Source organism: Dioscorea cayenensis, chromosome 14 (assembly GCF_009730915.1).
Source record: "Dioscorea cayenensis subsp. rotundata cultivar TDr96_F1 chromosome 14, TDr96_F1_v2_PseudoChromosome.rev07_lg8_w22 25.fasta, whole genome shotgun sequence".
NCBI classification, from domain to species: Eukaryota; Viridiplantae; Streptophyta; class Magnoliopsida; order Dioscoreales; family Dioscoreaceae; genus Dioscorea; species Dioscorea cayenensis.
In genome coordinates this window covers 3,880,865-3,896,851 of record NC_052484.1, presented here as the reverse complement: position 1 = coordinate 3,896,851, position 15,987 = coordinate 3,880,865, and the positions used below count along the sequence as shown (strand labels likewise).

Here is a 15,987-nt window from a genome sequence, read left to right as displayed (position 1 = left end):
AGCCCAGCCCGGCCCATGAATAGTTCTACTCAAAATCCTCATTCTAATTCATTGGTATTTTCCCTTTGTGCCCAACAAATATAACCTTATTCATCGTAACAAATATCTAATTACATTGGAGGACAATATGTTAGAGTTTTGGCATTAAGAATCAGGAGGACATGGGAGAAAGTTTGAATTAATAAAAATATGAGAGATTTCTCTTCGAAAGCAGCTGAAACAAATAATCAAATCAAAGATTGTGGTGGTACTATTTTAGGGGTGAAAATGGTTGGCTAAAATAATTAAATTGTAAGAATTGTTGTTAAAAAAATAAAGGTTTTTTTTATATATAATTTATTATAGTTGAGATGACAGGTTTGCCTTGAGCCATTTGCAGCAAACTGTTCAAATAAAAATCATAATTTTATTAAAGAAAAGGTTATATACCTCAAACTTAAATATCAAATGTTTCAGAAAATTTGCTATTAAAGATTTCAACCCAAAAAAAAAAAAAATCATCTATTTCTATTGCCATATTTGGAAGAAGGCTTGCCACCAAAGTTGTTAAATTTTTTTAATTTAAACAAATAGAGACTTGGGCAAAGATATTGATTATTGTAACAATACTTCAAAAAACTTGCATTTTTTTTTCTTTTTTTTCTTTTTGGAAAAAGAACTGCACATAGCAGCTATTTATTAAAAAGAACAACAAAGAAAACAAAGCCAATAAAGCCAACAGAGCTATTTATTAAAAACTTGCACCCTTTTCACCAAAACAGAGCTATCATAGACATAGAGAAACAATCTTTGTCCTTGTCTTCTTTTCTTTTCCTCTATTCTCCCTTAAATCTTGTATGCAATGTCTCTGTCAACATTTCCTTAAAAAGAAATTTATTTTTTATAGGTACATCCTTGGAAATCTCATAATTGCATATATATATAATGCATTTATGATATTTTAGAAGGGTAAATGTGCAAAAGGCCCTTGCAAAATTCTGTTTACCCATCCAAGAATCTTAATTGCAACTTCTGCTATTGAGAAAGAAAAACAGATTATACTTGAAAATGAAAAACAATATGATGTACACTTTGTTTCCCTTCTCAAATGGGGATAGAAACAGTATATATCTAAACCAGAAAACAACAACCCATTTGATGCACAACTCAGCCATTGATTTCTCACTGTGCCTAGTAACTGCAGATTCATCCCCTTCCCATCGGCTTCGGTGGTTTGGAACTCGTTGCCGGACCCTTTCCAAGAAAACTTCCCGGCTTTGATGACCGAGGAATACTGTGAAAGAAACAGCACCATCAATGAATACATGAAAGAGGGATTGAGAAAAAAGAAACAAAATGGGGAGCTTACCTTGGAGGAGGCATGCTTTTAGTTTGTAATGCATTTTTACGAATAATTGCATGTACTTTTGCCTCATGACTGCAAGCATATAAATCATTCTTGATTTGTTGAATATACAAAGCATAAAGTAAAGCGAGTGATAAGTATCTATATACCTGTTAAGATACTCCAATTTCGCCTTCTTCATCAGGTTACTCTTCACATTGGAAACATCATAGCCAGATCCACCACCTGAAAGCATGCTTCTATATTATAACTTCAAAGCAACAATCTCTTGCTAGTTTTACCTTTTACCTTTTCTCTTATAAATTAATTAAGATAGTGAATGGAATACCTCCAAAAAAGCCTCTTTTAGAGCTTGAAGGTGGAACTTTAGCACAAATTTTTATTTGCCGGCTTTGCTTCTCTGAAATGGAAATGGAAATGAAAATAAATAAATAATTAAGCAAAGGACGACCTCATACTTGATATCTTCACATATTTGGGAATATTTTTGAGATGATTGTTTCTCTATCTTCACAGAAGTTACCAGCTTCTGCATTTCTGTTTTCTCAAATGAATATTGAAATAATTATAAAAATGTATGTACTTTTAAGTATCATGAACTAAAAATTCTTGAGGCTGATACTTCATGCCTTTAGTTTTGTGCCTCTTGACGTTTAAACAATCAGTGCAAGCATTGGCAAGCAAAATTAGACTCAGCAAAGTGAACATTTCCAAGACAGAGAGGTACCATCTTATCAATCTGGTCACAGCCTGAAACCACCCTGAGCAACTACATTTAATCAGTACAATCTTCCATTTCATTCAATACTCATCCAGAAATTCTTTTAGTAAGTGAAATTGGTGCCAATTTTGTTTCTACATCATTGCTTGTAGCCTTTAATAATATCACGAAACTCATCAATTTAACAGTGTAACCGCCAAGAGTGTACAACTCTTAAGTAAAAGGACCCAATAGAGAAACAGAGTAGAAAGCTATGCATGGTTGCTGACCTCCATTTTTAAGTTGATTAAGATAGAAACCCAAATCACAAGACCAGTTGCATGTACAGAGTAAAAGGTCAGTTGACTTACTCTTCAGTTCTATTTGTTTATGGGTACACCCAAATGAAAACAGAATGAAAACTTATGCAAAAGGACTTCTCATAGTCTGTCCACATATTTATCCACTCCATGTATGGAATTGGTCTTGAAATTATTAAATTCACAAGCAAGATCAAAATCCATATCATGTTCAAATTACTCTAAACAGATATTTCAGATTTCTTGGCTCAATGCTAATGTGACCATTTAGTCATCATCTTAGTTTAAGGTCATATGACAATACGCTGTAACCAAATGCAACATAAAAGTGTTAACCAAGTGTAATCATGTGCTATAAAGGATCAAAATGAACTCACTAGCTTGCTCTTCCGCATATCGTTGCTTGAGTTTCTCACTCAATTTCTGTTGAGCTTCTTCCCTCTCCTTCGTCTTTGCCTACACAAAAATCAACAAGAAAAAAACAGAAAAACACAGATTCAAGCCAATCTCAAATCCAAAATATAAAACCAAGTTGATTAACATAACATTAAAAAAAACAAAAGAAAGGTTGTTCAATGTTCAACAATGGACTAAGACCTCAAAGAGTTGTCTCCACTTGAACACAAGATCCCTTTGCTTCATCCTCTTGATAACAAGATTTGCATTATCTTCTCCAAATTGCTGCACATAAAACCTCTTCCACAAACGATCTGTCACTGGACTAAGGTCCCTTCCCTGAAAAAATTTCATCAAACGCAACAAAGTCACTCAAAACAAATCAAAGAACACCAGCTATCATCTCTGAAGGATGCTAAAATAAAGAATGGCCAATGATGACAAGGAAAGGAAACAAAAAAACATGTTATCAATTACATTGACTTCCATATTCTCATCCATCTTAACTTAATTCAAATTAACACAAGAATGATATATATATATATATATATATAGTGTGTGTGTGTGTGTGTGCGCGTACGTGTTTTACTGGAAAATGAATAAGCAAAGAATTGTCCATTATTTTCTTCTCTTCCTTTCCATTTCCACTAATCCAAGCACAATGGAAATTGATACATACTTCAGTAGAGTCCTCAATGTGCATCAACTGATCAATGGTGCAATGCGGCAAAATATCCTTCAACAAGTACAATTCCAGTTCTCCAACATCCCCAATGTATCTAAGGTTATCGATCGCCGTCTGAATACATAGATCCAACAAAGTAGGGATTTTTCTCTTCCCCATCTCCCCAACAACAGAGCTCAATTCCTTTTCTATCAAAAGAAACACCAGCAGAAAGTAAAGCAGATTTCAGATCGTGTTGTCACATAAATAGGTTAAATTTAACAGCTTCAAATTCAATAATCTTCACAAAAATAGCAATTGCTTGTTCAAACAAACCCTAGAAAGGAGAAATTGAACAACTCCTTCCACAAAAGAAATTGGAATGCCAGAAATCAAGAGAAACATCCAAAAATAAATCAAAATTCAGATCATATGATTCATAATCTCACATAAATACGTAAATTAAACAGTTCCAAATTCAATAAACTGTACATGGTTGTAATCGCATGATCAACCATAAAACAGGACATCTGGTAAAAAGAAAAAAAGAAAAATTCACAGATTTGAAGAAAACCTCACCAGATCCGAGCAAAACACATCAAATCAGTAGAAGAGTTATAGAAAACAAGAGAAAAATTACCTTCTTGGATCTTCAAAACCCTCAAAAGGTCGATGATCTCAGGGAGAGGAGAATGAGGAGGATAAAAGAAGCATTTTTTTTCCTTTTTTTTTCTTTTTTTTAATATATTTGTTTTCTATTTTTCTCGTCATTATTAAAAAGTTAAAAAAAAAAATGAAGCGTGGGATTTTTTACGTTCTTGTCCATTAAAAATTTATAATTAATTTTTACATTTTAATATTTCAAACATTTCAATGATCCCCTTCATTTATTTATTTATTTATTTATTTATTTATTTTTAATTTTGGTCCTGATATTTGGTGAATAAAGCAATATACTTTGTGATGTTTTGGGTAAAGAAAACTAATTTAATATTGCTTATGCTCTTTAAATATTGGAAAACTAATCAATATATTTATAAAGTCTAATTTTGATAGAATTATAGTCACTAATAATTTATATATATATATATACTCATAAAATGATCCATTTAGAATAAATAGATTTCGTATATTAACAGGTTAAACAAATTAAAATTAATTTTATAAAAAAAATATTTAATAGTGATTGGGAGGTATACCATAATCTTTTTAAGAATGCATACGCTAATATCCCTAATGTAAATTTACTTTTTAAAAATGTAAAAGAAAAACATCATCTTCATATTATTATTATTATTATTATTATTATTATTATTATTATTATGAATCAATTAAAAACGTTAAAATTGTGCCCACTAACTTTATTAGTCAATATTTTTTTTCATAAAAAGTAAGTGCTTTTTCTACCTTAATTATAAAAAAATTCTGTCTAGAGTCTAAAAAAAGGCCATATCTTATTAAAGATGATTGGCTCATTGATGGTGGTAGTATCTCCAAATTCTTTGGATGCAAGTTCCTTTTTTTACCAAAATCATGATTTACTTGTTAAGATTTTTGGGTACTTCTATTTTTGTCACTGAAAAAAAAAAATTTAGGAAAAAATTATTTATATAATCACGGCTAAATAGAATAAAATATTTAAATTTTAGGTGGGAAGTTGAAGGTTCAACTCCCTTCCAATGTATGATTGATATCTGTTAATAATAATAAAAAAGTGTGTTTATGTCAGTGGAATATTATTACATAATATATTAAGATATTATTTAATTTGTATTATTCATAATTAATAAGTTCTAATTGAGGTTTTAGTTAGGAGTTAACTCGACTCAAATTAAATTGTTGCTTTTAATTTTAAATTAAATTAAATCGAATTTAAGCTTTTAAAATTATAATTAAATATGGTTTCTTTTTAAAAAAATTAATTTTAAGCTAGAGCTACTCAATTTCAAGAGAAGCTCCACCCAATCCCAACTCGTTCAACTCAATCGAACTCAGCTCAAACTCGCTCATTTGCAGAGTACTACATAATTTTGTGTCTTGTGTTCATAATTTTACAACTCTAAAGTTTGTGGTTTTTTTAATGGTTAAAAAAATAAATAAGTAAATTTCTTCATTTAACCAAATACAAGAAACAAAGTCCATATTTGATCTCACATCAACAAACAGAAAAAGTTAATAATAACCATAATAAATAAATAAATATAGCAATGAACTGGTGATCAAATTTACACAAAGTGCAGATGAAAATGCAAGTCTGAAGGCAATAAAGAACAATAAGAAACTAAGATCAGTAAAAGTCAAGTCTCTTGCAATTGAGAACCAAAACAAATTCATTAGAAAACTGAGTCTCTTGCAACTACAAGGAGATACAGACGATCTCCGCGTAAACAAAACTCAACCTTTTATTCAGAATTCTAATTCGCTGGCAATACAACATATATAGTACAAACTAGATTTTTCGATATGAAACGGAAACCGGCCAGCCAAGGGACTGACTGAACAAGAAAACATATGAGATTGCTGCCAAAGAATTGTGTAAGTATACCATTTCATCTTCTCGCTCCAACCTGTCAGCAAGTCCATGAGGACGATCTTTTTAGCACGGGCTTCATCGCTTTATCCTCCTCCAGTGCGACCATACCCAAATGCGAAGGATCTTCGAGCATCATCTTTGCCACTAGATAACCTGCAATAGACCATGTCTGGAATTTCCTGGCTTGTTTGCCGATGTATCTTCCGAGCTTTCCGTCATAATACTCTGGCCAGCTGTCCTTTAACAATCGGCTTTCAGCGAGCTCAATTGCTCGTCTTGCGATCTGTGGACGACCTGTCTTGATGCAGGCCGCGGTGAGCAGCCAAAGAAGCACTGCAGGAGAAAGAAAGAAAAAAGATGGGAAATGCAAAAATATATGGTCAGTTGACTGTCTCTGGAATTTCAAGGCATGACAGAGTACTGATAATATGGCAAATGAAATCTTGAAGGAGATGATAATCAGATAGAGAAATTAATTAATCGCATATCACAATAAGAAATCGGTATTGTTTAATGTTTTAACTTTTCCACAATAAATTCAGAATTTAACTTGATAACCAGCTAAATGTGTCATTCAACTTAAGAAATAAAAGGACTCGACTGATGCTAAATCATCACAATCCCAGATGGTAATCGTCACATTAATGGCTTCAACAACAATTAATCTCAGTTTTGCATTTATGTGTAATGGTAAACATGAATCAGCTATAGAAGAAAGTGCCACAAATATCATGTGGCTGGTTAGCATAAAAAGTGTCATTGGGCAGAAATTTCCATGTGATGGGAAGCAGTTTTATATAGTAGTTCTTAAGAGTGCATTCGACACAAATTCAAAGCTGACAAACACTGCTCTTGAAGCAGATTATCTGCAGGTCATGAAATCTTCAATAAAATTTTGTACAAGTTAATTACCAGCTTCCGACTAAATCTTTTGTTAAGCATAATACCACAGTAAAATAAGAGGCCAATAATTTGTTAATTCCTCTAGTAAAAAGAAAATGCTATATAATGAAAATAACTGATGATGGTTAATGCACTAACCTGGCCAGGATCCTCCATTGTGATAACTCCATCTGGTATTTTTGGGGTCACAGCCAGTCACTATTCTCCATTCATGGCTCTCAATGGCTGGATAACTAATCTTGATTGGCATTTCTCCAACGAGCTCTTCCCAACGTTCTTCAATAAGATCCATTATGGCCACTGATTGCTCTGGGGTTGCAAGAGATGATAAAATAGCAACACAGTTACCTAGAGCAAACCATCTGAAATCCATCCTTGCAGGACTAACATTTCCAATAAAATAACCCCCACGGGTTGGCATAAAGTCAAAAACCCAATCTGGTATCGAGTCAGGGATGACATTAAATTTGTTAACAGCTGTGTGTGAGTACTCCTCTGTCTTATAGCGGTATATATCATTGAGCTGCTGAAAGTCAAGCCAGAAATAACTCCTCATGTGATAACTTAAAGCGTGCAAACGTTTTACTATTCTCTCTATGAACTCCTTTCCTTCTGCATCATGTTTAAGCAATGCCAAAGCACACCTCAAAGACATAAAGAAAAGGGCTTGGATCTCAATTGGATAACCATAAATTCCCTGAAATGCCACCATATTGGTTAAACATTGAAACAAGCCAAAATAGAACATCAAACATGTATCCGCAAAGAAAACAAGTGAGGTTTATAATATAGTAACATCCAAGAATGGAAATGGTGATACTGGTTGCCTATCAAGCACCAATACCCATGATAGTAATACAAGATGCAGACAAAAAGATCTACCATGCAGAGGAAAACATAGATATTAAAGAGAATACATTATGTCTTGCGATATATTTTTACCATGCATTCCATGTGAAGGCATTCATTAATTCTGAGTGGTTATAACATGTTGCAACGCTTTGTAATTCACGGTAACCATGGAGCAGGAAATAGTCAGAAAATTGAAATGCATAACTAACTAAATAATTTGCTTGTAACTAATACATCAAGAGAACCAGTAACCATGGAAACAGAAATTTTTTTTAAGATGCAATATGAATAATGTCTTTACACTTTGAGATTCTTGAGTTCAAATCATAAGATACTAAGCTTGATTAACATTGGGAATTTCGGCACTTTGAATATAGGCCAAAGAATATCACCGCTAGCATAAAGTACAGATACAAAAATACGGTTCACGCAATCCACCAACATGCAGTGACTTCAACGCACTTAGAAAAAGACAAAAGTCATACGTTATCTAAATTTTGCCACTTTATTGCATCTAATGTACAGCTATTGTGAACCACTATTATCACAAAATATAACTGGAGGTGAGTATAATGAATTGTATTGATAAAACATTAATAAGATATATGGAACATCCAACGAAAGCATCATAATTCAAGATCGATGGTAAAACTTTTCCCCAAAGATAATATGCATTCACAGATAAAAATGACGATGATCGTGATATCTAAAGGTCTTACCATTCTTCGATCAATCATTGAGCAGCCATCAGCACAGAGCAATGTAGGAAACGTATCAAAACCCTCTGACAAACACAAAGCTAATATAAGCCGCATTCCTTTTTGACATTCAGGCGTTTCAGCAAGAGATAAATCTCCAGTTGACTTTGTGTAGGCGCGGAGAAGAATAATCCACCAGAATCCAGAGTCAACAGGGGCAACTCTTCCGATGGCACTCTCACCAAAATCTGCAATTAGTGTATCCATTTTCCTCACAGGATCATGAAGTACTTTGAAGCTTGCAGGCATAGCACCTTCTCCAAGCTTGAAACGATCAATCCTCTTCTCCCACCCTTGAAGATAGAGAGTTTTGAGGAGAAAGTTTTTGACAATCTCAGGTTCACCATTCATTAGGAAAGCCAAAGCACTTGGAACAAAGTCACGAACAAACACCTACACACAGTATAATCAATAAAGTGAAAAGCCAGCTCCCCTATAAGTCTCATCTAATAAAGCCAGAGTACTGACAAGAAATGCAATCACAAATATAACATATAAAGAATAAACTCAGACAAATTAACATTTTTCATATGAAAATGCAACAGGAAGGAACTTATTAAATATGTTTGTCAGGGAAATTCTTTTCTGCCTAACACATAAAGGGTGTTTGGTTGGGGGATAAACCCAATCCCGTCAACCAAACACCTCATTAACCTTTTTCACAAGATGTAATTATTTGAATAAAATGTATTTAGTAATTCATTTTAAAAATTATTAATATTAATTAAAGCTCATTGTTATTTCAAAGAATAAGTTTTTAATATTGAAATATTTAATTTTGATCATTAAGACAAAGTTCAATCAAATTAAATACAAATTTTCCATCAAAAAGAGTCCTAAATCCCATTCTTTTCACCAACCAAACATCTTCATAAAAAGTTTAAGTCAACCAAATATTTCTAAATCAAAATGCAAAGTGCAGAAACCAATCAAATACATTCGTCAGGGAAGTTCATTCTCATCAAGTGTATAAAGAATTAAGTTAGCCAAATAAACATTTTCTCATAACCGAATGCAACAGGCAGAAACTGATTAAATATCTTCCATCAAGGAAGATCATTTTCATCAAACATATCAAATAAAGGAAGCTCACTTTTATCAAACATATCAAATCACAAACATTATCATAAACGGTAGTTTATGGGTGATTGAAAGATAGGGCAAATTTTCTAATATAGAAAAAAGCAACATTTACATTTTCCCTAGTTTAAACAGCACCTTGCCTATTGTGTTTCTCATTTTCCACAACATATCTATCAAAAAGAACTCATTTTTAATTCTTTAAACAAGATTCGATTCAGTGAATTCTGTTCTTCAAGCAAGCCTTCCATATTAAATTCAAAATAAATAAATTCCCATCACCTGATCATAATTCAAGACTTCTTCAGAGGCATGATCTACGGCAGCAATGGTCCCAACGGGCTGGCCACGGAAGTAGACCAGAGACTTCCTTAATGCATCCCAAGCCTCTGCCACCATTGGATGTGGCTCAAACGAGTTACGGGCAGATGAGGCTGGTGTGTCAAACCCTGACCGCATACCTCCGGGGGAATACATATTCTCAAAACTATCAACAGCCCTTATGTTGACAGAAAGTTCACTAAGAGACCTCTCATCAAATGACCTTTGTCGCTCAATGTTCAACTTTGGTTTGTCCAGGAGTTTCGACAAATCAAAGTCATCAGCCTCTGCAATTGCACAGTATGACCCCACCTTCTTGAGGCCAGACTCCATGACTCCTCCTTAAAGCTTTTAAGAAAAAGTTGTAGGCAAACTATATTTATCTGCATTACAATAGAAGGCAATCCTACAGTTTAGACATTTTGAACACTTTGAAAATAGAATAATAGATTCCAATACCTCCAGAGAGCATCTTTAGAGTAATTTAAACAAGATTCAAACAAGATTGTAAGGAAAATAAAAATGCTTAAAAAAAAAAACGAGCGTCATATGCTTAAATACAGCAATTTTCCAGATTTCTAGAAAAGAAAAGGGGAGCTTTGTTCAGGATTAGATTAAATACTTATTAGAGCACTAACACTCAGTAATTAAAACAGGCCAAAAAAATTCCTCACAGAAAAAATCCAAAAACAGAAAAAGAAAAAGAAACATACACACAAATTTACACTAAATCAACGATTTCAGTTCGCTTTCTTCAAAATGAGCCACATTTCCTTAAGAAAAAACCGCAAAGAAAAAAAAAATCATCAAAGATCAGAACCAAAACAAGCATAAATCCACCGAATCCCACAAGAGATCCAGCCAAAACACCAACAAAACCTACATATTTCACAAAAAAAATCATCAAAAAAACCAACATAATACCCAACAACTCACCAATCAGAACCCACATCACCGCCCAAAACCGATCAAACTGAAAAAAATCCAAAAAAGCAACAAAACCACAAAAACAAAAGAAAACAAAGACCACAAACCTCAAAAACCCGAATCCGAACTGGGCGAGCTCTCGCAGAGGAACACCCAAAGGGATCCGAAGAAACCGGAGGAGATCGGCGGGGGAAACGCCGGGAAACGCCGACGAGGGACGGAGAGAAGAAGAAAGAAGAGAAAAAAAAGGACATCTTTGGAAGCGATGGTATTTATAGAAAAAGGGAAACGCTAAGTAGGTCTTTCTCTCTCAGGCTCACAAAGACCGTGTTTCTCGTGCTCGCTGGTAACCGGGAGTAACCGGTGGCCCGATCGGTGGCCGTGCGTCTCACTCCCCCTAGTGACCGGGAGTATCCGGTAGAGTGCTGACTAGGATTCCATACAGACAAATCCAGCTAAGATGATGACGTGGCGGATTTTGATTGGGTAGCACTGCTGAGCTGGATTCCAGTGGGTTTCGGTGATTCGTCTTTTTGTTAGATACTCGCTTCTTTTTTACCGTTTAATATTAACTGTTACATTTAAAAAAATAATTATTTATTATTTTTAAAAAAATATATAAAAATTATTTTTTTTAACTTTACACTTTTTTATCATTTAAGGAAAAATATGTATAGTAATGAAAGTAATAATTCTAGCAATAGTAAAAATATCTTACTATGTTTTTTTTTTATTTTATAAACTTAAATAACAGTTTTAATATTTATGCAAAACTTCGAATGCGGTCGTTAATAAGTAACAAAGAGAATAGTTAATATGAAATTAATAAAAATCCCTGAACATTTACAACTTCCATAAATAATTGTTTAAAATATATTTAAGGATCTCAATTTAAATTGTGAGATTTCGTAAAAAGAGTTGATGTGGACTAAAAAGGTAAATTTGCCAAAATATAGATATATATATATTAACAAATTAAATTATAAAATTATGTGGACTGCTCGGTCATAATGAAAGTATGTGGGAACTGATAAATAATTTAATGTTAATCTAATCAACATGGATTAATTAATTAGATTAGTGGATTGGTTTGGGGATCATGTGGATTAATTAATAATGGATAATAAATAGTAGTTGGTGGTGACCGGATTTTTTTTTTCTGTTAGCTTTTTCTTGGCTCAAATTTTATGGGAAAATTTTAAAGTTCATCTCAGATTAAATAATAAATAAAAGATTATTTTAAATAATAAAAATTTGTGGGCTAAGAACATGTTTATATTTAATAATTTAATGTTAAAAAACCTATTTTTAGTGATTTTATTATAATTTATAATAAAGACTTTTATGTTTAGAAGTCATTTTTTCTAATTTAATTGCATAGTCTACTCTAATATAGTATTTTTTTTTATTTATATTTTTTCTAATATTTCATTTCAGACTTTTTTTTACGTAGAAGTTGATGTTGCAAATAACCAATTAAATTAATATATAGGGGTCGTTTAAATGTAGAAAGATTACTACGTGTTACGTGGTAATTTGAAAATTTTACCATATTTAGCGTTGCACCGGTGGTAATCTGGATGATAATATCACATTACCAATTTATAAATATTACCAAAAAAGTTGGTAATCCTATTATCATCAAATTTAATGTCTATCTTGGATTACCGTGGTAATTTTATAACTTTTTTATATTTTAGCAAATTTATTATCATGACAACCAAACACGGTAATGAACCATTCCCAGTAATAAGAGTTATTAACCAAACATGGTTATATCAAATTATCGCAATATTCCCAACCATATAACATCCCCACTTATATTAATATGGTAATCTCATTACGTGGTAATATGCCATTACCATAAACCAAACACCCCCATAAGGTATTACAATAACTCTTCCAAATTTAGAGATAATAAACAAACCATTCACTTAGTTAATTAACACCTTTATAAGAGGAAAGATTGTATGAAACGGTGATATCACGCTAGTCCAAATAAGTTTTAAATGATGTGGATACCAACTTGGCATCTACATTATTCTTTGTTCTCTAAATTTCAAATTGAAATGATACAAATCCTTAAATTCTAAAATTATAAAGCATTATAAAACCCTTTCTAAAACTCTAAAATTTTAAATCTAAATATTATAAAATATTATACCTAAAATTTCTTAAAACTAACCCTAAATTTTAAGCTCTAAATTCTAAATAACAAGGATTTACGATTTACAAATTAGGGTTTAGGGAGATGATTTCATATTTACCAGAGTTTAGATGATAAAGAAAAATTAATTTTTTTTATATAAATACTAATGTGACAACTTGTGTAACCATTTCATTGAATTATCATTTTTTTAATAAAACCCAATTAAAATTACATGAGCCATTTTGGACCTAATATTAATTAGTTTTTAATAAAATTACTCTTCGTTCCAAATGGGGTTGGCGAAATGGACGGTGGTAGGATGGGTGTGCCGGAGCTGAGCACCAAGTCAAAGCTGAGATTGGAATTGGAGATGAAGAAGGGTAAAATGAAAGGAAAAAAAAAAAAGGTTTTATTGGTTCCCTTTGAAACTATGCAGCTTCCGTTAAATAAATTTCTCTTAAATTAATCATATAAATTTTTTATAACCTATATTTAAAAAATAGTATATGCCCTTTAAAAAGTAAAAAACTACTAATACACTCATAACAAATTATATTTACTATAGAACCATAAGCTAGTCCACTAAAAACTACCTATGTTTATGATTGAGAGATCTCGAATTCAAATTTCTTAGACCACAATTCACTTTTTGGGAGGAATACCTCTCGTTTTCCCCTTTTGGGTTGTATGGCAGGAGGGGTTTATCCTTAAGAGATCAATCAAGCTATAATAACTGGTACATCTCCATACTTGTTTACCTTTGTTTTGTCAGACTTTATAAAAAAAAATTATATTTACTAATACATCCTTGTAAAATAATTTTTCATAATATAAAAAAAAATAAAAGATAAATTGTAGGCAAATAAAAAATAAATTTTAAACTATATGTAAATAAAAAAATTTTAATTTATCAATTTAAAATTTCTTTTTAACAATTATAAATTATTATAAAAAAAAGGAAACAAGAAAATGGATGAAAACAATCAAGGCAAACACCAAACTCACCGATTTTGAAGCTTTGACCAAAGCAAAAGACAGCCGGCAGCACGTGAGTTCCGCGTGACATGGTCCACAAGGGACAGAGCACGAGATGCACGTGACTCATATGGCGCAACAACCGAAGCCTCTGCCACGTAGGATCCAGCTCAGCACTGACACGTGGCTGTCTCCTATTCGCATGAGTTCGGCCGGACAAGTCCTTTTCCGTCCTTTTGTCCGATCCGTGCGGCCTCCCAAGAGATGGGTGTTAGGTACGGAATCTGACGGCTGAGATTTATTTGGGATCTTATCTCGAGGCACCAAATGTTCCCAATGCCCGAACATTTATTTATTTATTTTTATTATATTTCCTCTTCTAAAAAAGGGTTCTTTTCGTTTTTTTAAAAAAATTTTATTTTTATTTTAAAAATGGATTTTTTTTATTTAATTTTGATTAATGTTAATTAAGTCATGGTTGATTTTCATAAAATTTTCCACCAAATCTATTTTTATAAATGATTTCTTAGATACAAATTCTTATTTGTTAGTATTTTTTTTTCTTACAGTGTGTTGGAGGAAGTCTCTTATGTTGACAAATTTGTGATATGTACAATATTTATAGTTTCATTTTTTTTAATTTTGGTTTATTATGTACATAGAATTGTCCACATATTTGATATTTCAACTCATAACATAATAATAATAATAAAATTATTAAAAACCCAATGTATATTTTCATCCTAATCGAATTATATTGTAGTTTTTATAACTCCCCATGTTTATTAGATTGATTTTTTTTTTTTTACTTTTCATTTACATTTTAGTTCTTATTTTATATTTTCTTTGTAACCCCTTACTATAAATATTTTGATACATGTAAAAATAACTCCGACACTAAGCAACTGTAGGACATGCACTCTACCATAAACAGAGAGAATAAACTTGCTTAATCATGGCACCCCAACATAGGCATAAGGCAATGTTGGGAACAAGCATCAATCACAGACACAAAGAGAGTGAACTTACCCAATCACCTTTGATGCACCCAAATACAGTGCACGAGTAGACGTAATTTTGTAATTTTATTTTAATTTTAATTTAATAGTAATTTTTTTTTTTAAAAAAAAAGAGTTAGTGTACCTGATATTACTTTCTCTTCATAATATATATATATATATATATAATGGAAGCATGATCTCACCCACAATTCATAGGCATGTGACATAATATTGGTGAACACAACAATTGAGAGTCAAACAAATCAAGCTATGAAAATTCATCATTTTCTTGAGAAATGGTAAACAAAACATCAATTTTAGGAAATGTTCAATTTCCTCACATGGAAATAAAGGAGAGGTAAGGAAGACATTCCTTAAAACAATATAAAAACTATTAAAAACACAAGATATTTAATAAATTAAAAGAAAAGTAAATAAGAAGAAAGATGTGGAGATATTATCCACAACCCTTTTTTGAGGATCAACAGAAGGAAGGCATTCTCATGCTTTTGGTCCAAGAAGGCCAACTTCATTCAGTGGAAAAGAGAGATTTATTGGTGAAAATTGGATTAATGGAGTTTGGTGGGAATTGTTAGGTTCGTATGTTTTCTTTTTCTTCCCTTTTTTTCCTTTCATTTGACCCGTCACCATTAATGTCCTAAGATGCTCTTTCATCTATATATAATAATAACAACAATTTATTTCCAACCCTATCCATACAAAAGTGTTTGGTACATGTAATGGTGAAGGGGATGAAGAAGAATATAAGTAGATAACAATAACTCTTTAAATGCTATAAAAATAATTTCTTGAGTTTTCAGAACCCAAAGAAATTTCATAATTTTTTAATGAAGAAATAAAATTTCATTTTTTGTGGAGGAATAAATTTTTTTATTTTTTAAAGCAAAATAACTCAATAAAATTATTAAAACAACACTGCATATCTTGATTTATTTTGATCGTTTAGTCTCTTTGATTATTTTCATTTGTTTATTTTTATTTTTTTTAACTACTTTCTATCTAATCCCTGGCTATCAATATACTAGAATTTTAAAAATGCTTT

At 31.9% G+C, this 15,987-nt stretch overlaps 2 protein-coding genes across 2 annotated transcripts; both read right to left on the bottom strand.

Annotated features, from left to right (window-relative positions):
- Window positions 1–795: 795 nt before the first annotated feature.
- Window positions 796–4,165, bottom strand: LOC120275185. Its single transcript, XM_039281707.1, has 8 exons — window positions 4,066–4,165; window positions 3,441–3,634; window positions 2,963–3,100; window positions 2,743–2,821; window positions 1,674–1,745; window positions 1,495–1,570; window positions 1,349–1,417; window positions 796–1,273 (listed from the first exon to the last, which is right to left on the bottom strand). The coding sequence occupies exons 2-8, from the start codon at window positions 3,603–3,605 to the stop codon at window positions 1,186–1,188; spliced, it is 687 nt and encodes a 228-aa protein (XP_039137641.1). The 5' UTR covers window positions 3,606–3,634; window positions 4,066–4,165; the 3' UTR covers window positions 796–1,185.
- Window positions 4,166–5,737: 1,572 nt separating this feature from the next.
- LOC120275722 (probable alkaline/neutral invertase D) lies at window positions 5,738–11,050 on the bottom strand. Its single transcript, XM_039282410.1, has 5 exons — window positions 10,907–11,050; window positions 9,834–10,255; window positions 8,433–8,864; window positions 7,000–7,558; window positions 5,738–6,291 (listed from the first exon to the last, which is right to left on the bottom strand). Exons 2-5 carry the CDS (start codon window positions 10,203–10,205, stop codon window positions 5,996–5,998), a joined length of 1,659 nt encoding a protein of 552 aa, XP_039138344.1. The 5' UTR covers window positions 10,206–10,255; window positions 10,907–11,050; the 3' UTR covers window positions 5,738–5,995.
- Between the last annotated feature and the right edge of the window lie 4,937 nt (window positions 11,051–15,987).

Excerpts from the sequence above, each read along its gene's own strand:
- LOC120275185 (XM_039281707.1), bottom strand. The coding sequence starts at position 3,605 with ATGGGGAAGAGAAAAATCCCTACTTTGTTGGATCTATGTATTCAGACG. Across the intron at positions 1,746-2,742 it reads ATATGCGGAAGAGCAAGCTA|AGAAGCAAAGCCGGCAAATA; the intron begins GTGAGTTCATTT and ends TTTCCATTTCAG. Across the intron at positions 1,418-1,494 it reads AAATTGGAGTATCTTAACAG|TCATGAGGCAAAAGTACATG; the intron begins GTATATAGATAC and ends ATATGCTTGCAG.
- LOC120275722 (XM_039282410.1), bottom strand. The coding sequence starts at position 10,205 with ATGGAGTCTGGCCTCAAGAAGGTGGGGTCATACTGTGCAATTGCAGAG. Across the intron at positions 7,559-8,432 it reads CAATGATTGATCGAAGAATG|GGAATTTATGGTTATCCAAT; the intron begins GTAAGACCTTTA and ends GTGGCATTTCAG. Across the intron at positions 6,292-6,999 it reads CAATGGAGGATCCTGGCCAG|TGCTTCTTTGGCTGCTCACC; the intron begins GTTAGTGCATTA and ends TTTCTCCTGCAG.